This window comes from Culicoides brevitarsis, chromosome 1, assembly GCF_036172545.1.
Source record: "Culicoides brevitarsis isolate CSIRO-B50_1 chromosome 1, AGI_CSIRO_Cbre_v1, whole genome shotgun sequence".
NCBI classification, from domain to species: Eukaryota; Metazoa; Arthropoda; class Insecta; order Diptera; family Ceratopogonidae; genus Culicoides; species Culicoides brevitarsis.
Window position 1 is genome coordinate 30,361,422 of NC_087085.1, and position 21,843 is coordinate 30,383,264.

At 26.9% G+C, this 21,843-nt stretch overlaps 4 protein-coding genes across 6 annotated transcripts in view; 3 read left to right on the top strand and 1 right to left on the bottom strand.

Moving 5' to 3' along the window:
* LOC134828112 (vacuolar protein sorting-associated protein 37B) overlaps positions 1-21,843 on the bottom strand; it is a 169,114-nt gene that overhangs the window by 136,015 nt on the left and 11,256 nt on the right. The gene's annotated exons all lie outside the window — the stretch shown is intronic.
* On the top strand, positions 9,257-15,007 carry LOC134836970 (uncharacterized). 3 transcript variants are annotated; one of them, XM_063852267.1, is made up of 3 exons: positions 9,257-9,430; positions 11,957-12,815; positions 14,706-15,007. In XM_063852267.1, the coding sequence occupies exons 2-3, from the start codon at positions 12,111-12,113 to the stop codon at positions 14,883-14,885; spliced, it is 885 nt and encodes a 294-aa protein (XP_063708337.1). In that variant the 5' UTR covers positions 9,257-9,430; positions 11,957-12,110; the 3' UTR covers positions 14,886-15,007. The 3 variants fall into 3 exon arrangements, with proteins under 3 accessions (XP_063708337.1, XP_063708339.1, XP_063708338.1); XM_063852269.1 differs by lacking the exon at positions 9,257-9,430 and adding an exon at positions 11,621-11,694; XM_063852268.1 differs by lacking the exon at positions 9,257-9,430 and adding an exon at positions 11,682-11,751.
* Positions 15,125-16,007, top strand: LOC134837614 (inactive Rho GTPase-activating protein 11B-like). The gene is made up of 2 exons (XM_063852996.1): positions 15,125-15,292; positions 15,348-16,007. Exons 1-2 carry the CDS (start codon positions 15,125-15,127, stop codon positions 16,005-16,007), a joined length of 828 nt encoding a protein of 275 aa, XP_063709066.1.
* LOC134837615 (alpha-tocopherol transfer protein-like) lies at positions 18,756-20,242 on the top strand. The gene is made up of 3 exons (XM_063852997.1): positions 18,756-18,931; positions 19,550-19,692; positions 19,755-20,242. Exons 1-3 carry the CDS (start codon positions 18,756-18,758, stop codon positions 20,240-20,242), a joined length of 807 nt encoding a protein of 268 aa, XP_063709067.1.

Consider the following 21,843-nt stretch of genomic DNA (forward strand, 5'->3'; position numbering starts at 1 on the left):
TTCAAAAACCACGTAAAGACCCATTAATTTGACTTAATCAAATTTTTTTTTATACAAAAATTTTTTTAAGCTCAAGTAAAAAATACAAAATTGTTTTGACCTTTGATTATTTTAATTTTTAAAAAAAAACTTTTTAATTTGGCCTTAAGTTTTTTTTACACCTTATTCTTAATTTTTAATAAACTTAATTGGAGCTTTATGAAAAAACTTAGAAAAAAAATTACCTTAAAGAAATTTAAGACAATTAATTTGACTTAATCAAACAGAATTGACTTTTACTTAAGCTCAAGTCAAAAATTGTTAAATTAAGTCAAATTGTTTTGACCTTTGATAAGTCATTCAGACTTGACCATTGAATATTTACTTAAGCTCAAGTAAAACTCATTTAATTTGGTCTTAAGTCAATTTGAACAAACTTAGATACACCTTATTCTTAATTTTTGATAAACTTAAGGAGTTTAAGTCAAGTTATGTTTAACTGAATTACCAAAAAAGTACTTTTTGTTATCAATAAGATAATGACAATCCAATTTTTAAAATTTCTCATAACTAACAAAAAAATGAGCTCTTTTATGGTAATTCAATTAAACATAACAACTTGACTTAAAACCCTTAAATTAATCAAAAACTCAGAGTTTTGTATACCTAAGTTTAATAAAATTGACTTAAGATCAAATTAAGACAAAATTAAATGAATTTTACTTGAGCTTAAGTCAAAAGTTCAATTAGTTTCGACAAGCAGTGAAAAGACTTTCAGGTGTAAAAAATTGACTTAATTTTAAAATTTTTAACTTAAGTATAAGTAAAGGTCACTTCAAGGTCAAACGATTTTTTTTAATTTCGATTTTTTTTTTCAATATGTTTTGAAAAGTCAGAGGCTAATTTTTTAACTTAAAGTAAAGTCAAAAAGTTTAAGTTAAAACTTAAGTTTTTTTTTCTTAAGTTAAAGTTTAAGTCTTAAGTTTACTTATTAAGTTTTAAATAAAAATGTTTTTTCGGCCTCTTTTTCGACTTATAAAAGTCTTCTTTCAACACTTGACATCAAAATTCAATATTTCTTTCACCGCAATAAACCAAATCCAAATTCTAATCAAACCAACTTTCCATTTCGACCAGATTTGACTGATGATGCTTCTCCAGCCAACGTTACATCCCAAAAACCATCGACGACGAATGATACGAATTTAAGCGGATTACAAGAAGTTGGTCAACAACCGAGTAACATTGTCTATTATCATCCCCATCCTTCGATGATTGCCAATGAACAGCTAACCGAAAGTCGTAACACTAAGCCTCTTATCAACAAAGACGGCTCCCTGCCCGTCAATTCCGCCACGCAATACCTCGTGCAAGTGTACAATTTGGCGGAAAAAGAGTTGGAAACGCAAATCCGGAGCGACGGCTTTTACCGGAATCTGATATTTGCGGAACATCTCTTTAGTCGGGACAACGACGAGCTTGCCCTAAATAATGCCGTGATTAATGTGAATGTTTACACGAGACAAAAAGCGGCAAAAAATGCTGATGAAGAAAAAGACGAAGATGGGGCGAAGGATCAACCAGAAGTATTTGTGAAACATGTGAAACCGGGAAAAATCGAAATCACAATAGATAACGAGTATCCTGTTGAGACAGAATCGAAAAAGGAGAAGAATAAAAAGATTAATGATGCTGATGACACAACAACGAGCAAAACGACGACAGCAAAGACAACAACGACAGAAAATCATCCGAAATCTTGATTCCATCAACGGCAATGTAATTTTATACACATCCGTAAAATAAAACGGTCACATTTTATTCAATATCAACTTTGTCGTCCGTTTTTTTTTATGACTTTTGTTAATCAAACAAAAACCTAATTTATATTGGGGACAATCTATATTCGGGAGTAAAAGAGAAAAGGAGAAAAAACAACTTGTCACAATGAAGACTTGTAAAGTTTTTACGATTCATTTTACACCTCCTTCATTTAATATGCTTCCTTTTAATGTAATCACAAGACACGACACACTACAGAAAATAACAGTTAACACATTAAATTGGCTACTAAGCACACGACTCCATGCGATAAATATGTTTATTTTATCGCCCAAAACGAGACTATCGTGAAGTAGTAATGCGAGTCAGTAAGTTTTTTTTGTCGAATTTGGAAATTTTTTTAAAAATATCGTTTTCCATTCAAATAATTTTTTTTTATAAATTTAAAAATTAATTAAGAATTTTAAAAATGTTTTCTCAATTTAAAAAAAAAAATAATTTAATTAAAAACAATTAAATAATTATTTAATTCTAAATTATTAAATTTAATTTAAAAAAAATTTCACAAAAATATTTTTTTGTTCTAAAAATAAAAATTACCATAAATTTTATTTTTTTTTTTTATAAAATTATTTTTATGTTTATTTAAGTTTATTTTCTTAAAATAACAATTTTTTTTATTTAAATATTCTAAAGATAAAAAAAAATAAAAGTCATGAAGTTAATCTTTAATTTTTCTTAAATTTCTTGAATAGTTTAAATACTCATTTTTTGATGAGATTAAAAAAAAAAAATAAATATCATAGAGCTTTTTTATTTAATTAAAGAGCATAAAGTTTTTCTAAAATTATTAATTTTAATTTAAATAAAATTTATAATTTTTTTTTAGGATAATTTTTTTTTAATTGTTTTAAAATATTTTTTTTATAAATTATTAAAAAAAAATCATTTTTTAAATAAAAATTCAAAATTAAAAAATAATATTTAATTTTTATTTTTAAAAATGATTTTTTCGAGTAAATTTTTAAAATTATAAAATTTATAAATTTTTTTAGGGGTAAACATTTTTTTTTATAAATTTTTTAATAAATTAATTTTTTGAAGAAAAATTTTTCACTTAAACTTCAACATTTATTAAAAAAAAAATTTAAAAAAAATTGTTAACTTTTTATTTATTTTTTTTAAGGCAAGAAATTTATTTTTTATTCCGAAAAATATTTTATTTATTTTTTTAGCTTTGAATTTTATTTCATTTTTTTTTGAATTAAAAAAAAATCAAAATTAAAATTTAAAAAAAAATAAAATATTTTTTTCAACAAATTTCGTATAAAAATTTTTAAACCAAAAAATAAAAGTTTATAAAAAATCATCAATTTTCAAAAAATTGAATTATTTATTTATTTTTTTTAAACTACACATTTTAATATTTTCAAAATTTAAAAAATCCTGTTCTGAAAAAATGTCTAAAAAATAAGAAATGTGTTTAAATTATTCCATTCACGTAAACTTTCTTGTATCGTTTTTACTCGTACAAAATAATAACAATAATATAAGGATTCGAACTCGAGTTAAAATGTATATTTAGATACGGCACACTTTCAGCTAAAACACACTCAACGCACACACTCGAGAAGCATCGTGTGAAAATGCGTAGTGAAAATTGGCGCATGATCCTTGTTTCACGTGTGTTTGTACTACGACGGAACACACACAATCCACGTCAAGTCAAGGTGTATGCTACGAGTTAAAATGAAGCCTTCGGTTTTTTTCTTGTGTTTCTTTTTTTTTTCCTTGGTTAGAATGAAATTTTGTAGTTCGATACACCGGGAAGCCGCGTTAGCAAGATTTAGCAGGGAAAATGTAGTAAAAAAAGGAAAATGGGATTAAATTGGGTCTCCAGATATTATTTAGAGCAACAACGGAGAAAGGGATATTCGAAGCGATTTATTACTCAGGTGTGTATTAGGCTTAGTAAGAGTTTTTATTTCATTCATAAACCGGCAAAAAAATGAGATTAAAGTGTGAGTTTTGTCATGTGTGTGGTTTTTTATGTTCATGGAAATTTATATTTAATTTTTTTAATGAGAATTATTAAAAATTTTTTTTAATAAAAACAAAATCCTAATTTTAGATTTTTAAAAAAGTTTAAAATTACTGATAGAAAAATTAAGAGACTCAAACATTAGCAACTCTTAAAAAAATATTTTCATAGGGTTAAAAAAAATTTCAAAAAATGTTTTAAGTTATTTTTTGTTTATTTTAATTTTTTAAAAATTATTTTATTTTAAAAATTAAAATATTCAAAGTTATTTATCGCTTCAAATTAATTTAATATTTTTTGTTTTAAATTTTAAATAAAAAATTATTTTTATTTATTTTTTTTTCTTAATTTCTTATGACTTTTTTTTTATTTTAGTTACAATTAAAAAATATGTTAATTTTTAAAATTATTAAATTAAATTAATAATTAATTTTTTTTTTAAATTTTTTTAAATTCAGTTTTATCAAATTTTTAAATTTTTTTTTCTACTATTATTTAAGAACTTAAAGTTTTATTAAAATTTATATTGAGAACTCATTTAATTTTTTCCAGTGCAAAAAAAAATCCTTAATTTCTAAACTCAAGCAAGAAAAAATCCTTCCAACCAATTTTCCATCGTATATCGCACACATACAGGTGCCAACAAACACGAAACGAAGAGAAAGAAGAACATGAAGAACTTTTACAATGATGGTTTGATTATAGTACTCAGGATAGGCATAAAGCAGAAAATGAGCAATAATAATATTTTTCAAGCTAAACAGCTTTATCTCCTCTTTCCTATCTCTCCACACAGAGCACAGTTCACAAATAACGATGTCCTGTTCCGTGGCGTTTAGTGTACAAAGCCACTTGTATGCGTGCCATAATAATATTAGTTAAGCGATATAATATAATAATTTTTTTCTTCTTCTTTTTCAAGAGTTCATGGCCATTTAAATGTGGCACTCACTTAGCGAGCGATGAACGAACGAACGACGACGACGACGACGTGCCGAAATACACAAATAGACGATCCTTCGAAAATGTTTTTGACTTTTACATTGATTTCGCACAAAAAGCGGAAGGACAAGACAATGTTAAGGTAAGTCTATATCTAGAAGACGTTTTAGTTTGTTTGTCTAATTCACTGGCAGGCAAGCAGGTAGACTACTTTCGATTTGCTTATTTTGCATGTTTTTCGCGCGGCGGCAGTATCGCGAAAAAAATGAAAAAAGGGGAAGTTATTTTTAGTACGTTTCATTTTGCGCGGTCGATGTAAAAATTATTATTATTATTACTGGGAATTATTAAAATAATTAAAGGTTACTTCTGCTGAATGTGAACCGTTAATGGGGAAATCCATGGATATTTCATGGATCAAATGAGAAGTTATGAAAAAATTTAGTCAACATTAGCATTTAATTTTGAAGGAATTTTTTCTTCTCTTATTTCATCAAATTAAGACTACAGCATTGTAAATGAAGGAAAAACCACAAAGCTTAAAAAACCTCATCTTTTCTTTCACATTTTAATTTTGTTGGTCGTGCGCCATTTGATCCGTTGACATTGAAAATATCACAGTCCTCCCTGTTGGAGGGTTTTTTTGGTTACAGTGATCACAGGAAACACACAGTGATTGGGTCCATTCAGATTAAAAATTTCTCTCTCACCTGTAAGGGGCAAAGAGTAGCTTCAATTTCTTCTTAAAGCTAATCTTTGGCAAGTCGATGTCACTCATATCACAGGTTGAATTAAAGATGCTGATGCAACGATTAAAGGTGGAATTTACCTCAAAATCAATCTTAGCTCTCTTTTTCACAAAAGAACGTTGTTTTCTTAAGTTGTAGGTCATGGGGCGTAATTCAAAAGCATTGCAAATATGACTAGAATTAATTCTATCGTTTTACGGTCCCTCACAGTCAGCTTATCAATTTAATTCAGGCGATGCTTATAGGAAGGCAGTTGGTTCTTTTTCCAGCCAAAATTTCGGAGACAAAAAATGAGGAACTGTTTTTGCACAGATTCTAGTCGTTTGATGTTTTTTTGTTGAAAAAGCATCCAAATCAAGCTTCCGTAATCAATGACTGAGAGAACAAGAGAAACAAAGAGCGATTTGATTGCTAATGTGTCTTCAAACTCTTTGCCAATCACTTGACAAGTCCGAAGGTTGAATTTGCCTTACTGACGATATTGTCAACATGTTTGCTAAAGGTCTATTTCTCCTCGAGACAGATTCCCAAATCCTTAACTACCAAAACTCTTTCAATAGATTAGGTTGGAATGTTCAAATTTTTCTCAGTTGTCTTCAAAGATAGGTCATTTAAAAAAAATACACAAATTAGAAAAAAATTAAATTAATTACTTTAAAATTTCATGGACTTACCCAAGTAACAGCTTTCAAAATAAAAAATTCGCACTGCTGATTGTCGTCATTCGGGCGTTTTTCGCTTCAAAAGTAATGAATATCATGATAACAATCATTATTTTATATTTACTTACGGAATAAACATTACTCTTCTGTCTTATTGACAGCTGAACCAAGTTATGTCGACTCGTGTCGATCCTTTCTCGTTGTTGTTGTTGTTGTAGCTCCATTACGTGATTTTATGATAAATTTTAGGATGCAGTATTTATATTTTTGTCGTATAATTGTGGTTTATCGTGGGTGTACAATGTGTGGCACACACAATGTTGAAGCAGAAGAAGGAAAAGATGAGAGTGAGCAGCATTTTAAGTGGCAACGAACGCTATTACTTAATATCCCTTTGTAGACGAGACACGGAAACTTTTGTGGGAAATGAAGAGAAGAAAGGAAAATGATAAAAAAAACGTTGACAATGTTGTAAAAAAGCATAAAATGAAATTCAATTCTGAATGAGAAAAAAAAGTAAAATGGAGCAGATATCATTTTTTTTTGTGTTGTTATCATGATAACGAAACAACAATGGAATGCGTGGTTTTGAAATTAAAATAAAGGATAACTTTGTAAGGAAATGTCACGCTTGAAGCACTTTCAAAAGCAAGGCGTCTCCATCGTTGAAACAGACTCTCGAATAAACTTGAAATGAACTTGAAGTGAGATAAAAAGTCGATTACTTGCATGAAATTCTTTTTCATCTCCTTACTAATTCTTCGTGCGAGTCATTGTCGTTTTTGTGTCAATGACCCAAAATTATATTTTAACAATCGTGCCTTAATTAAATCTGTTTTGCGTCATGTCTGGACAATTATGTCAATTGAAGACGTGCTGAAAACTGTAAATATTTGTTCCGGTTCATGTAATAATTTTCAGTTGCATCTTAATAGAAGCTCACAATGCATATTTTAGGCAATATTTCGGTATTTTCTTCGTAATTTGTGAGAAAACGAGACTCAGTAACAGGGGAATTTATTGCTAGAATTGTTGATATTCACCAAAAAACAATTTGTAATGCAATTGTCTTGTCAAGTAAAGGACTCTTGACGACCAAAAATTGCATTGGGAGTTAAAATCTGTTAAAAATTGTTTTTATCCAGGATATTGCGGTAAAAATAAATCTGATTTCTGCAGCAATTTAACTTCTGTTATGTATAATCCTCTTAAATATCAATAAAAATTTTTTGATAAGATTGGTAAATGTCATTCAAGAAACGGACGTGAGGGAAGTTATCATCTCTCTCTTTCTCTTATAAAATGTTATAGATTTATTTTTAAAATAAATCATAAACAGATGAAAAGAATCGTCCACTGATGAATTTTAAGTTTTCATTGTCTTTCGTTACTCTCGAAGAGACTTGATTTACTTCTTGGTAAAGACAAATTTGAACGTGACTTCAAGTTTTAGTTCTATTTTCGTCAACTGATTGAATTGAAAAGGTGCTTGGACTACAAATTTTAAACAATCGTCGTTATAGTTACGAAGACAGTAGGAATTGTTTCGTATTTCTCTCACTGCTTCTTTGATAAATTGAAACAAAGATGAGCATAGTAAATTGATACTGAAAGACAAATCTTCTAAAATTGAGTAGTCACTCGATACAACATTCATAAATTGCACAATTTTAGAATCTAAGTCTTGAAAATTAACATGTGACTAAAAATCTTGTTTGATTCCAGTTAATTTTAATAATAAAAAACTATTTTTTCACAATCGTATTATTTATGGCCAAATCATAAACAGTGCCTCTACTACTGGTTATTATTTTACAGTGGGAGTACGTGTCTGTACCAAATTGCAATACGTTTGAATCTAATGTTCATTCATGTGGCACAGAGGAACTAATTTGTCGTTTTTTGAAGTAGCAAAAATACAACTTAACAAGATTTATGTTTACCGTTAGTATAGACGTAATTATTACTTCTCAAAGGATATAGTAGAATATCAATAAAAAGATCAAAATGACCTGACATATTTCTTAGAAGATTTGTCCCGTTTTCTTGGTATTTAGTGAGATGACGTTCTGCAAAAAAACTGTGGTTTGCAGACATCTTCTATACAACAAAGATGCTCATACAATCTATAAAAGATATTATAGTCATGTTATTGTATGTGTGCAAAATATACTTTAACAATTAGGTGAATGCAAGTTTCGGAAATGGTTTTTGTGATTTTCCCCATATTTTGTGTCAAATTAATTTCTGATATTAAAACTGGTTTTATTTAAGTCAAGTTATTAATTTTTATCGTAGTTTTGCTTTTAGTAGTGCAAAAAAAAATCTTTCTTGTTTTTATCTCTGGCTTGAAACTCTCAGCGAAGTCTCTCCTGTGATTATATAAACATGCAAAGTACGTTGATTCATTCATTCGTTTTCTCAAGAGTCAGATAGAAGAGATAATTGTTGAAAAGAGCCAAGCGTTGGCGGTAGGCTATAGATAATCTTAAACGCTTGTTTCTGTAAGACTTGAAAAGGACTGATGTGTCGCTCATAAGTGCATCTCTACAAAATGTTCTGGTATAAATACTACATAAACATGTTTTGTATTATTTGTTTAATCAAACTTGATGTTACTCTCATACTTTACGTTTTTGATGGTTATTTCATTAGTCAATATTTCAAACTTTTCGGTCTTCCTTGATATTTTGTGTTTCAGATATAATGATCCTGCTTCAACTATACTGTAAAGTCGAAGACTTTAGAAGGTTTAGAATCCAGCAATTTTTCTATCTTTGCATTATTTTATTTGACAATATTGAATTGACTTCTTCATATCGACAATAATCTCATTAAATTCGAATCTTAAACTTGTTTAGTTTTTTTATTGTTAAAATACTTACTTTTATTTATATCCCTTTAAAAAAATTTATTATTTAAAAAAAATAATCTTACCTGATTCCCCTCCTATAAACAACATCGTAACAAGTAACACGCAAAATTGCAAAGGCCTAAAACGAAAAAAAAAACATATTAAACAAGTGGTAAACTAAAAAGAAACTTGAGTACTTACCTATGTAGCGCTAGTCATTCAGTTACTTTTGAGACGTGCACCAGATAAGAAAGCTAATAATATATTCGCAAAATAAACAAATATCATTAGCTCCAAAGAAGTGTACTTTTAATTTAATAGCAATAATAGTGAAATAGCAAAGTTTCGTTACAACTCAATCAAGAACGTTACACGGCAAAATTTTACGACAAAAAAAACATTTTAAAAGTAAATTTAAAAGGTATACTTAAAAAAAAAAACTTTTTCATTTTAAACTTTGAAGTGTTTTTACCTCGATAAAATTAGTGAATAAAAAGGTGAAAAAACACAGTAAATATTTGACGAAAGAAAACACTTGTTGATCAACAAAAAAAAAATAATCGTGTCGTCGGTCGTAATAATAAAAGAGCAACAAGAGTGAAAGTGCATAAAAACTGCAATAGGACTTATGTTGCAACAAAAACCAACACAGTCAATGCCCTCTTCTGAATGTTTATTGCATTCATTCATATTTTATACACATGTGCCTGCTAGTTGGCTAGCTAATGTTGTTGTTGCAAAATTATTTATATTTAATTTTATGTTTGTACGTGTGTCGCGAACTGTAGCTGAGCTGCAGAGATTTATTTAAATGTTTATTAAGAAACGTTCATTCTGGTTTGCTAAAATTGCACTCTAAACGTGTTTTTTGTCGTAATCCATCATTATCATCATTTTTTCATAAAATTACGTTTAAACGGTATCTTCCTATTTTATCTCTGGATTGCATAACGGTGATAACAATAAAGCTGCTTGACTAATAAATTCATTTTTTAGAATTAAATAGGTCGTGAGGGCAGTTTCATCCTTCGCGAACAAGCAATTAATGTTCAACAGTTTAAAAAATACTTGATAAGTTAATTGCTTTTACGATCTTTAAGGAAAATTTATTCAAGTAACTTACCGAGAGTAGTTGTTGGTATCAAAGGTTGCATCAACAAATAAATCGCTATAGTGATGTAAATGCAGCGAGATGACACGATATAAATATTAAAATTATCTTTATATGGTACATGGCGTTGGAAAAGTACTCGACAATTGAGGTGCTTGTACCGTAACCCAAATTGCTGCAGACCATTGTGTTGTATCTACCACCAAAAAAAAATCAAGGTTGTACTCGTTTAGTTCGAGTACGAATACCAGTTTTATTCGCAACTAAAATAATTTTACTATAAGATGCTCATAAATTGTTAAACGATTGTTGAATGAAGATCACGCAAAAGAATGACATCAAAAGTCATGTTTCTGTGAGATTAAACAAAGTAATAATTAACACTTTAATGATAATAATTTTCATTCAAAGCTCGTAATAAAAGTTAATTTATTTGACACATTCTTGAATAATTGTAGTTATTCAAAACCAACAGGAACTAAGCAAGATTAAAAATGTTAAAGTGATACTTAAGTTTAAGAAAAAAAAACTTTTATTTAGCGCAATATAGCAAAAAATAGTTGAATGAAGACTTTCGCAAAGTACAAAAAAAACGTGATTGAATAACTTAAAAACGATGACGTTCATAATAATTTCTTATTTCAATGGATATTAGTATTCAATTCATGCTGATAGTTTAACAGAGATAAATGATTGATTTCCATACTTTGTTAATGGTAATCTTTTAATAGATTTAGTGGAAGATGATTGTGAATAAAAGATACCGACGCGACGTCAATTGAATACGGTGTTTTCTAAAAAAATTTAAATCAAATTTAATATACTGAAAAAAATTTTTTTTTTTTCACTGAATAAAATTTTTTAATTCGCAAAAAAATCAATTAAATTTTATGTTAAGAGAATGTAGTTTTATCATTAAAATTCAATGAAATAAACTTAGTAAAAATTTTTTTAATTTAAAAAAAATGATAGTAAAAAATTTTATTTATATTTAAAGTATTTAAAACTTTTTTTTATAAAATCTTAGTTTACAAGATTTTTTTTTAAGGTTAGGAGAAATAAATAAATTTCTTTGCATTTGTCAAATTAATTTTTTTTTTCAATTATTTTGCAAATTTCAAAGTGTTTTGATTGTAAAATTAACAAATTAACCAAAATATTGAGCAATAATTTTTACAACTTCTAGTAACTTTTTGCGAAACACACTGTCGGCTCACGCATTTAATACAAACAAACAATAAAAACTTCGAATAATTAATAAAAAGGCAGTATACTACATCAACACCGGCTTGTTCAATTTAATTACAATAATTCATTCATTGCAGTTATACACTTCAAGTAATCAAGACAGTAAGAAATTTAAGTGAAACTTATAATTGGTGTTTAAAAAAATAACTAAAAAATTATTTCCTACCAGAAACAATAAATCAAACTCAATAACAAAAAAAAATACGTAATAAATTTTTGGTATTGTTCAATACTTTAAAAATCATAAACTACAAAAATATTGAAAAGTGTGAAATATTTCTTTAAACTAAAATTCAACTAAAACGAACATTACAAACGAAATTCAAGTTAGTAGCTGAAGTGCTAATAAGTTTATCCTCAACATTTGTGCCTTCGTGTTTTTAGTAAATATTGAAAAATAAAAAAAAATATCACAAGAGTTTAACACGGCAAGTTGTTATAACTGACCTTAGATAAAAAAAAACTTACATTTTTTGTTTGTTTAAATTTCGTAAAAATATCATTTCGTATCTAGTGAGCAAATATTTACCTAAAAAATGTTTTTGTAACAAAATCAATAATATCTTCTTCTTTTTCTTCTCATTACAGATTTATAGTGTCTCTCTAACAAAAGTACCAAATATGTTGTAACTTCTTCAATTCACACAAGTTGATCCAATAGTGTTGCCATAAAAGAGACAAACTAATAAAAAGTATCAAATAGTTTTTATTTGCTGTGAATAATAAAAATTGACACGCCATCATGACGATGTTACCACATCCATTCTACAAAAAATCCAGTGATTTTCCGGTACCTGAAGACAAAGTCAAAGTCGTTGATGAATTTCACAAATGGATCAAAGATCAAGAACGCTTCCCAAACTACTCACGTGAACATGCCCATTTATTCCTTCATGCCTGCATCTGGGACATGCCAGCTGCCAAAAAAGCGATACAAAAATACGGCAGCATACGACTCAATTCTCCCGATGTCTTTGGGGATCGGGATCCAATGTTGCCCGAGATGCAGTTCGTTTACGAGAACGCTTACATGATTTCACTTCCAAAACTCACACCCGAAGGATATCGCTTACTGGTCTACCGTTTGCGACACACAGACCCATCGAAAGTGAATTTCGGGGAAGCGACAAAGGCTTTTTGCATGTTCAATGATGTCCAAATATCGGAAGATGGTCCCATCAATGGGTACGTTGTCATTTTCGACATGAAAGGTGTGCGATTGGGACATTTGGCGAAGGTTCAATTTGGACCCTTGCGTACTTTTATGAACTACATCCAAGAAGCACATCCCGTGCGTCTAAAGAAAATTTATATTGTACATACAGCTTCGTTCATCAATCAAATTATGGCTCTCGTAAGGCCTTTGATCAAATCAGAGCTCCTTGGATTACTGAAATTCACGACAAACGGACCCTCGGAGTTCTTTGGGCCGGAATATCTGCCAGAAGTGAGTATTGTTTACATGTTATCGCATTTATTAGTTACGCATTTATTTATTTATATGCGGCCAAGGTACAGGTCAGTCATCAAGAAAGTGTATTTCTGTATCAAGGTTGCGTGAGTTGATAATAATGCACTTGCACTTTTGACGTCGTCGCGACACTCGAAAGTACGACAAAAGTGTGTAAATAATAATAATGAATACTGATGGGTTCGAAAGATCATTAAGGTTAAATACTTGTTTTTTTCCATAACAGCAAGAACAGCTGACCAAAAGAAAAAGATTTTTTAACAAAAGATTTTCTTTCTTTTGTTCAATTTCCCAGATTGATTCAATTTTTGCATTAGATTCATTATTCAATTTTTTTTCTCCTGGTTTTGTGCACACAGAAAAAAAGAAGATGAAGATAGATTTTGCTTCTTGCTGCTACTCTCTTTAATCCAACAAATTATGGCAGATAACAATTGCTCATTTAATATAATCAGGCAAACTGCCAACAAATTTATATTTCATGAATGGTTTAAAAACATTTTTTAAATGCGTTTCGAAGGATAAAGTGCTCTTTTTCTAAGATATTTTTGTCTGTTTGTTCCAAGAAAATGTTCGTGATTTTTTTTTTAATTTTAATTTAGTCAATACTTGTTAGGTTTGAGGATGCATCACCGCGGTCCGAAGACCTATTGTGATCGCAATACTATTCCAGTTAGAAAATTTTTGTAGATGTCATCTTATCTCATATTGGTTAAGACATATTGTATGAGGTTGAGTAAAATGTGTGGCATAAGATACAAGTTCGTGAGATTTTATACAATTGCTTTTTGCATTAATTTTTAAAAATGATATTGTAGAAACCCCAATCTTTAATGTTGAATTCGAAAAGGAATCTAAGTGGTAAGAGTTATAATAATCAAAAAATCTTCAAAAGCCTACATATGTTTTGGGTAGTCGTAAGGGTCGGATCATATTTTGCTTTTCCATTTATAATTGTACCAGTTAGTATAAAATTTAGCCTTTTGACGATCGACAAACCTCCCTTGATATAAAACGAGAAGTCTTCCATCATGTGCACGTAATACCGTAACGTAAAACATGTTTACGCAAAGCTCTTACGATTAGCTTTTGGTTCTACTGGTTTACAACAGAAAGAATATGTTACATTTGGAGCATTTCCTTCGAGTGAGATCCTTAATTATATGTCAAAAACAAGGTCATCAAAATTGTATTTTGTAAATCATGTGATCTTGTGAAGTTAGATATTGCGCATTTTCGACTGCAAATATAAAAATAATTCATTAGAAAGGTTGACGTTTATAGTTGTTTATAAATGTTCATTACATTTAAGTCAAAGTTACAAGGTTCAAAACTTTTCTTCAGTGTCAAATGATTCTCTAACAAATATTAATAAATGAGCAGTTTCTAGCGATTTTTTTCATGCTTTTTGTTCTTGATTTGAAACGCGCTCAAGTTTATTTCACTCATAAAATTGAAAACTTTCCTCCTTGATGTGGATGTTGAGTAAAGTCTGCAAATAAGTAGTAAAGAACAAACAAAAAATTCTCGTAGATACAAGAAATATTGTGACTTCTTTAAAACACAGACAAGATTAATTTTATATAATCTTAAAAATCTATGTTCCGGTTTTTCATTCGTTGTCGCTTCTTTTCGTCTAGTTTTCTGGAACTCACCATTAATTTTCCAACAAAAGTCAGTTAAATCGCATTTTATTTCCTAAACGGACATAAACCACTCAAAAATCCTTCATTTCCTTGAAAATATTTTTAAAACTTATGACAGTCGAGAATGACGGAAAAACTCCCCACAAAAATTTTTCATTCATTACTTTTTATTTGCTCTTGTTTATTTTTTCCTAAAAAAAATATTTTATCGTAATTGCAGGATTATGGCGGCGAATTGAAGTCCATCGAGGAGTTCCACGTAGAACAAAGGAAATTCATCGAGACAGAATATCGTGATTGGCTCATTGATACCAATAACTTGAGAGACGCGCCAAAAGACAAGAAGGCTGGTTACTTGAGTTCGAAAATTACGTCATTCAAGAGCTTAGAAATCGATTAAAGAACAAAAAATTGTTTACATGGGAAATGTTTGTAATTCTTAAACATTAATAAATAATTTAGGGGCCGGAATCAAGCACAATTTTTTTTATTGAATTTTATCATGTACGAGTAATTTTTTTTTAGAAGAAAATATATTTTAATTTAAAATGAATTGTGGTTTTATCGACAATTTTAGGAATTGAATGAGACAGTAACCACTGAATTTTGTGTCTTTTCTCTCTTTTAATTAAATTTTTAATGAATTCGAGACAAAAAATTATCAGTGGCGGTTCTTCGAGGACATCACAAGGAACAATTTTATCAAAAATAGACAATCCGAGTGTTCTTCATGCGGTTATTGTTGAAGAATTGAAGCAAAATGATATACTTACCAGATACAAGGCTCCTCCTCCAGTGTCCTGCAGTGTATGAAATTTTTTTTCCATGAAACTTTTTTTTTAAATCCTAAATTTTTTCTAAGTCATCACCAACAAAGACTTTCAAAGTGCCTCTCGAGCAATGTCCTCTTTCGTCTTATACTCTGAAGTCAGGCCATCAAGTCCTGATTCCAACTTTTCTCGCCAACGCCTACGACTTAATCAACAATTCTCTCGAAACCGAAGGACTTTTTCGCATTTCCGGCAACTTGCAGTCACAAAAAAGACTTTTTGCCGCAATCCAAAAAGATCCGCATGCAATTTCAAAGGAAGAAAATATCCACGATGTCACTGGATTAGTGAAACAATTTTTCCGTGACCTTCCTACTGCGATTCTCGGTGACAAGGAAATGCAAGACACGTTAACGCAATGCATGAAAACGGAAATTTATGCATCGCGATGCATGCGAGTGGCGTTGCTGATGTTGCCTCCGCTGCATCTTTACACGTTAACGTCATTCCTGCAATTGTTGAGGAAAATTTCGCTGCATGCGAATGAGAATAAGATGGATTCGTATGCGTTGGCGGTTTGTGTGACGCCAAATTTGATGCCAGTTGTGGACAAAAATGAGCTCGGCAAGCTAAGTGGCTTCATTGATATTGTTAAAATTTTGATAGAAAATGCGAATAAAATGGGAGTTGTTATGCCGAGAACGTTGAGAGCTTATATCAAAAAGAAATCAGGTAAAGATGAAATTATTTGACGAAAAATTAATCTTTAATTTTTTTAAAATAATAATAAAATAAATTTTAAAAAAATGTTTTTTTTATAAATTAAAAAAATAATAAAATAAAAAAAAATAAAAAAAAATTTTAAAAAAAATATAAAAATAAATATAAAAATATGAATAAAAAAATAAAAATTAATAAATTAAAATGTTTAATTTTTTTTTTAATTTTTATAGTAAATAATTTAAATTAATTTAAATATTTAAAAAAATATTTTTGATAAAAATTTATTTTAAATCTTATTTAATTTAATTTTTTTTTATTATTTTAATTTTATTAATTTTATCTTTAATTAATTAATTTTTAATTTTAATTATTTTTTTCTTTTACAGAACCTCCAAAGACACTTTGTACCTTAATAAAAGAATTGTTATGCTCTTTTTGTATGAAATAATTTAAAAATCAGTTAAAAACTGTAGCGCCATCTATCAACTCAATAAAAAAGCTTATGTTGAATTTTAAGCCCGTATAAATTGAACTTCATTCATTAAATCATATAAATATAGTGACTGAATTATTTACACCTTGTTCACTATTAAATAATACCGAAATGGAGTAATAGTAAAATTAAAAACAACTTGTGTACGCAGTAATCGTGAACAGACAATTTTTGATGGATGCATGCGTATTCGTATAGTGAAAAAAATTAAAATTTTACCATTGAGCGCAAAAAAATTAAAAACAAAAAAGAGACGGGATATCAGATGGAAAAAAATCGTGTTTTTTTGATACATTTACACTTTGAATAGAAATTCATCGAAAACTTGATTTTTTTATTAATTTTTTTTTAGATTGATCTCCCAAAATTAAAATTGAATTAAAATTAAATAAAAATAAAAAAAAAATGAAAATTAAATTTAAATTAAAATTAAAATTAAATTAAAATTAAATTAAATTAAAATTAAATTAAAATTAAATTAAAATTAAATTAAAATTAAATTAAAATTAAATTAAAATTAAATTAAAATTAAATTAAAATTAAAATTAAAATTAAAATTAAAATTAAATTAAAATTTAAAATTAAAATTAAATGAAAATTAAATTAAAATTAAATAAAAATTAAATTAAAATTAAATTAAAATTAAATTAAAATTAAATTAAAATTAAATTAAAATTAAATTAAAATTAAATTAAAATTAAATTAAAATTAAATTAAAATTAAATTAAAATTAAATTAAAATTAAATTAAAATTAAATTAAAATTAAATTAAAATTAAATTAAAATTAAATTAAAATTAAATTAAAATTAAATTAAAATTAAATTAAAATTAAATTAAAATTAAATTAAAATTAAATTAAAATTAAATTAAAATTAAATTAAAATTAAATTAAAATTAAATTAAAATTAAATTAAAATTAAATTAAAATTAAATTAAAATTAAATTAAAATTAAAAAAATTAAATTAAAATTAAATAAAAATATAAATTAAAATTAAATTAAAATTAAATTAAAATTAAATTTAATTAAAATTAAATTAAAATTAAATTAAAATTAAATTAAAATTAAATTAAAATTAAATTAAAATTAAATTAAAATTAAATTAAAATTAAATTAAAATTAAATTAAAATTAAATTAAAATTAAATTAAAATTAAATTAAAATTAAATTAAAATTAAAATAAAATTAAATTAAAATTAAATTAAAATTAAATTAAAATTAAATTAAAATTAAATTAAAATTAAATTTTAATTTTTTTACAAATTAAACTTAACTTGAAATTTAAAAAATAAAAAATCATCGACGACATTTCCAATAAAATTTCTCATCAATGGCAAATTCACAAAAAAAATAATCGAAAGCAGTTTCGTATCCACCTTATGTCTTAACTGTTAGTTACATACGAACCGCAATCGGGCTTTGACGGAATAATTTTGAAAAAAATCAAGTTTAGTTAATTTGATATAAAAGTAATAATTTCTATAATGTGAGTAATTTAAAAAATAATTAAAAAAAAATATTTTCGACTGTTTGATGGAAAAAAAATAAAACGGAACAATTTTCATGAAAAATATTTAAAAAAAAATAATTAAAAAATTAAAGAAATAATTGAAACAAAATTCTATGAAAAGAAGTTTAGAAAAAATAATAAAAGTGGACTTTAACATTTGATAAAAACTTCTTTTCATAACAATTTATTCATTATTTAACGTTCGGACTCTCCACAAAATTTGAATTACGTAAAAATCCATAAATAAACACAAAATTTTTATAATCGAGGTGAACGAACAAAAAATATGCTAAATTATCAAGTATTGGCAAAAATGATTACGAAATTTCTCCAAAAATATAATTAATTCGTGAATTTTGATGCATTTGAAAAAAAAACAAACAAAACAATTCGTTCTAAGTCTGACACGAGCGACATTGAAGCTCTAGGTCAAGATCAAGATTTTTTTCTGCAAAAACTGTTTCTTTTAAACCTGTTTTTTGATTCCCAAACCCGTTTATAAAAATGGCTCAAGTTTTTCCGTTCACAAAAATTATTAATATTATTCAATGAAAAAAAAACTGCATCGCAAAATTTGTGCAAGAATATCAATGACCTTCTTTCAAAATTCACTTGCTGACGCATTTACTTTTGTTTCTTGTCTGATAGCAGATCAACGATCGTCAAACACAAAAAATGGCATTGACACTCGGTTTCGATTTGGACGAAGCTCTCAAACGGGAGGGAATTGATCGGAGAGTGCTAACGAAATTACGGAGCTCGGATATTCCTGGGATGCCAAGTAGCATCACGGATCAACAATTGGCGCTCTTTTATCGTGCCTGCAAAATGGATTTTGACACGACACGGACTGTGATTGAGGCGTACTTTGAACATAAACGATGCACACCGGAACATTTTAGTGACAGGGATCCGTTGTCGCCGGAGGTGCAGCAGTGTTTGGATAATCAGTTGAGTAATTTTTTTAATTTTTTTTTTCAAAGGGAAATTTTCGCATTTTTAGACCCTGACAAAAAAATTAAATTTTGAAATTTTTTTTTATAATTTTTCCATTTTTTTAATTTTTTTTCATTTATTAGGGCATTTTGAATTTTTTTTTTTTTTTTTTTTATTTTTTTTTTTTTTAAATAAATTTTAATTATTTTCGAATTTTAATTTTTTTAGTTCAAAAAAAAAAAATAAATTAATAAAAAAATAATTAAAAAAATTAAATAAATAAAAAAAATAATAAATTAATTAAATTTAAAAAAATTTTCTATACAAAAAATTTAACTTTGAGACAAAATTCTATTTTTTGGCAATTAATCATAATTATTTAAATAATTAAGTATTTTTATTTTATTTTTAATATTTTTTTTTAAATTTTGTTTAAATATATTTAAAAATTTTAATAATTAATAAAAAAATAATATGCATTTAAAAGAGGTTAGAAATATTCGACTTAAATCCATAAAATTTATTTTTTTTTCTATTTTTAATTAATTTTTATTTTAAATGCTATAAAAATGGGAAAACTTGAAAAAAAAAACAAAATTTCCCATTAAGATTAATTTTATGAATTTTTTTAGGATCTACGTCTGTTTACCTGTAACTCCAAGTGGCTCTTCGATAATTTATCATCGTGTCGCTAATTCGACAGCATCCAATTATTGCTTCGATAATGCCATTCGCACGTATCTGATGACGATGGATGCATGTCTCTATCGATGTGGTAAGTTTTTTTTCCTCAAAATTATTAAATTGACTCAAAAAAACTGTTTTTTAAATCATCAGGACCTCGTCCCGGAATCATTTTTCTCTTTGACATGGCAAACGTCTCCATTTTCCACTTGATGCGAGTCAACATCAAATCCATCAAAAAATTCTTCCATTACGTAAATTATTGTTTGCCAGCGCAACTCGATGAAGTTCACATCTTGAACGCTGTGAGATTTTTCGACAAAATTCTGATGCTCATTAAACCGTTTATCAGAGAAGGAGGCCTCGAGAAAATCGTTCTTCATCGAGCAACGGACGACTATGAAACTATTTTGAAGGACAAGATTCCGTTGTCGTGTCTTCCATCCGATTTCGGGGGAGAATTGGAGTCTGTTGAAGAGTTGCATAACAAATTCCGACAAGAACTTGTCGATTTGAAGCCATATTTCGAAGCTGAAGAGAGACAATGGAGTGAAAGTGATGTTGCCATCGAAAATAAAGGAAAAATGGACCAGAATAAAAATGAAGAGACAGCTGTGATTGATTCGTTAGAGTTTGACTAAGTTTTGTTATTTAAGTAGAGGGAGTCATTTTGGATAAAAAAAAAATAAAGAGAATGTAATTCAGAAGAATAAACTTTTTTTCATAATGGAAACGACTGGTTTTTTCTTTAAAAAGTCCTTTTTTCGGGCCTCTTAATGATTTCACGAATTTGGAAAACGATTTGTTATGAACTTTGTAGATGGGCTTCAATTTATCAAAATCTTCTTGTTTCAAACAAAAAAAAATTTTCTCGTCAAAAATTATTTTAAAATTTAAAAAGAATTTCTTCACAATATTTTTAAAAATTTGCTTTTAACAGCAAATAAATTTTTTATTCTCAAAAAAACAAAAAAAAATCACAAATTTAAAAAAAAAAATTTCTACAAAAAAAAAATATAAAAAAATCAATTGTAATTGATAAAAAATGGCCATAAAAAAATTAAAGTATATCTAAAATATCTTCTTATAAAATATTTCAATTGACTCAAAAAGGAAGACTTCTTCAAATGAAAAGAATTGAAATTTACAAAAAAAAATATTTTTCATAAATAAAAATTCTTCATTTTAAAAAATTTTTTTCATAAAATTAGTAGCAATTTAAAAAAATTTACACAAAAATATATTTTTTTTTGTTATTTTTTTTTCAATGTAGAAATAATTACCGCTAACTCTCATGCAAATTTCGTTCAAAAAAAGTTTATTTATCATCAAAAAATTTTCAGTTCTTAAAAAAATTCTTTTATCATCAAAACTTTTCGAATTTTCAATAGAAAAATTTTTTTCTCACTAAAACAACGAAACTGGCAAGTAAAAAATATGAATTTAAAAAAAAAAAATCAAAAAAAATTTCTCAACAAAAATCAATAAAATTGTTTAGAAAAAAAAAATTAAAAATAAAATAAACAAATTTACATAAATTTTAAAAGTTTTCTTTAAAAAAAATAATAAAAATTTTATAAAAAAAATGCTTAAAATTTTAAAATAAATTTATTAAACACAATTTTTAACAATTTGAGTGATAAATTTTCATTAACATCATCAATGTTAAATTGAAGCCGAAAGAATGTCATCATCAATGTTAAATTGAATTAAACTTTTTACTTATCTGCCTTCGAAAAAAAAATCGTATCAGTTCATAGAAGATCTTTTAAAATGCTTAAAATTTCATAAAAATCAATAATTTTCTCCTAAAAATAAAAAAAATTGAAATAATTTCATTCATAAAAATTATTTTAAAAACTCACATTTAACTAGCGACATCTTACACAAAAATCTACAACGTTAAAAATTTCTCTCCATCAGCAAATCTTTTTGTTTATTTAATTTATTTTCAACATTATGCATGATCTTGACTTGTATTAGTGGTAAAGTAAGCGAATAGTTCTCAATCAGAAGGTTACATAACAAACTTGTTTTTCAGAATAATTCTGTCGTGCAAAAATTTTAAGAATCCAAAATCATCCTGACCTACATCAATAAAATCTCCGATTTCATCTCTTACTCATATGACATCATCCATAAATTAAATTGACATTTAAATAAAAAGTAAAAGTAATTTTTGTTATCTTCTTTTCTTTCGTAACAAACACACCTCTCTACGTCATCAAAGAGTTAAAATTAA

Excerpts from the sequence above, each read along its gene's own strand:
- LOC134836970 (XM_063852267.1), top strand. The coding sequence starts at position 12,111 with ATGACGATGTTACCACATCCATTCTACAAAAAATCCAGTGATTTTCCG. Across the intron at positions 12,816-14,705 it reads GGCCGGAATATCTGCCAGAA|GATTATGGCGGCGAATTGAA; the intron begins GTGAGTATTGTT and ends TCGTAATTGCAG.
- LOC134837614 (XM_063852996.1), top strand. The coding sequence starts at position 15,125 with ATGAATTCGAGACAAAAAATTATCAGTGGCGGTTCTTCGAGGACATCA. Across the intron at positions 15,293-15,347 it reads CTCCTCCAGTGTCCTGCAGT|TCATCACCAACAAAGACTTT; the intron begins GTATGAAATTTT and ends ATTTTTTCTAAG.
- LOC134837615 (XM_063852997.1), top strand. The coding sequence starts at position 18,756 with ATGCCAAGTAGCATCACGGATCAACAATTGGCGCTCTTTTATCGTGCC. Across the intron at positions 18,932-19,549 it reads CAGCAGTGTTTGGATAATCA|GATCTACGTCTGTTTACCTG; the intron begins GTTGAGTAATTT and ends GAATTTTTTTAG. Across the intron at positions 19,693-19,754 it reads TGCATGTCTCTATCGATGTG|GACCTCGTCCCGGAATCATT; the intron begins GTAAGTTTTTTT and ends TTAAATCATCAG.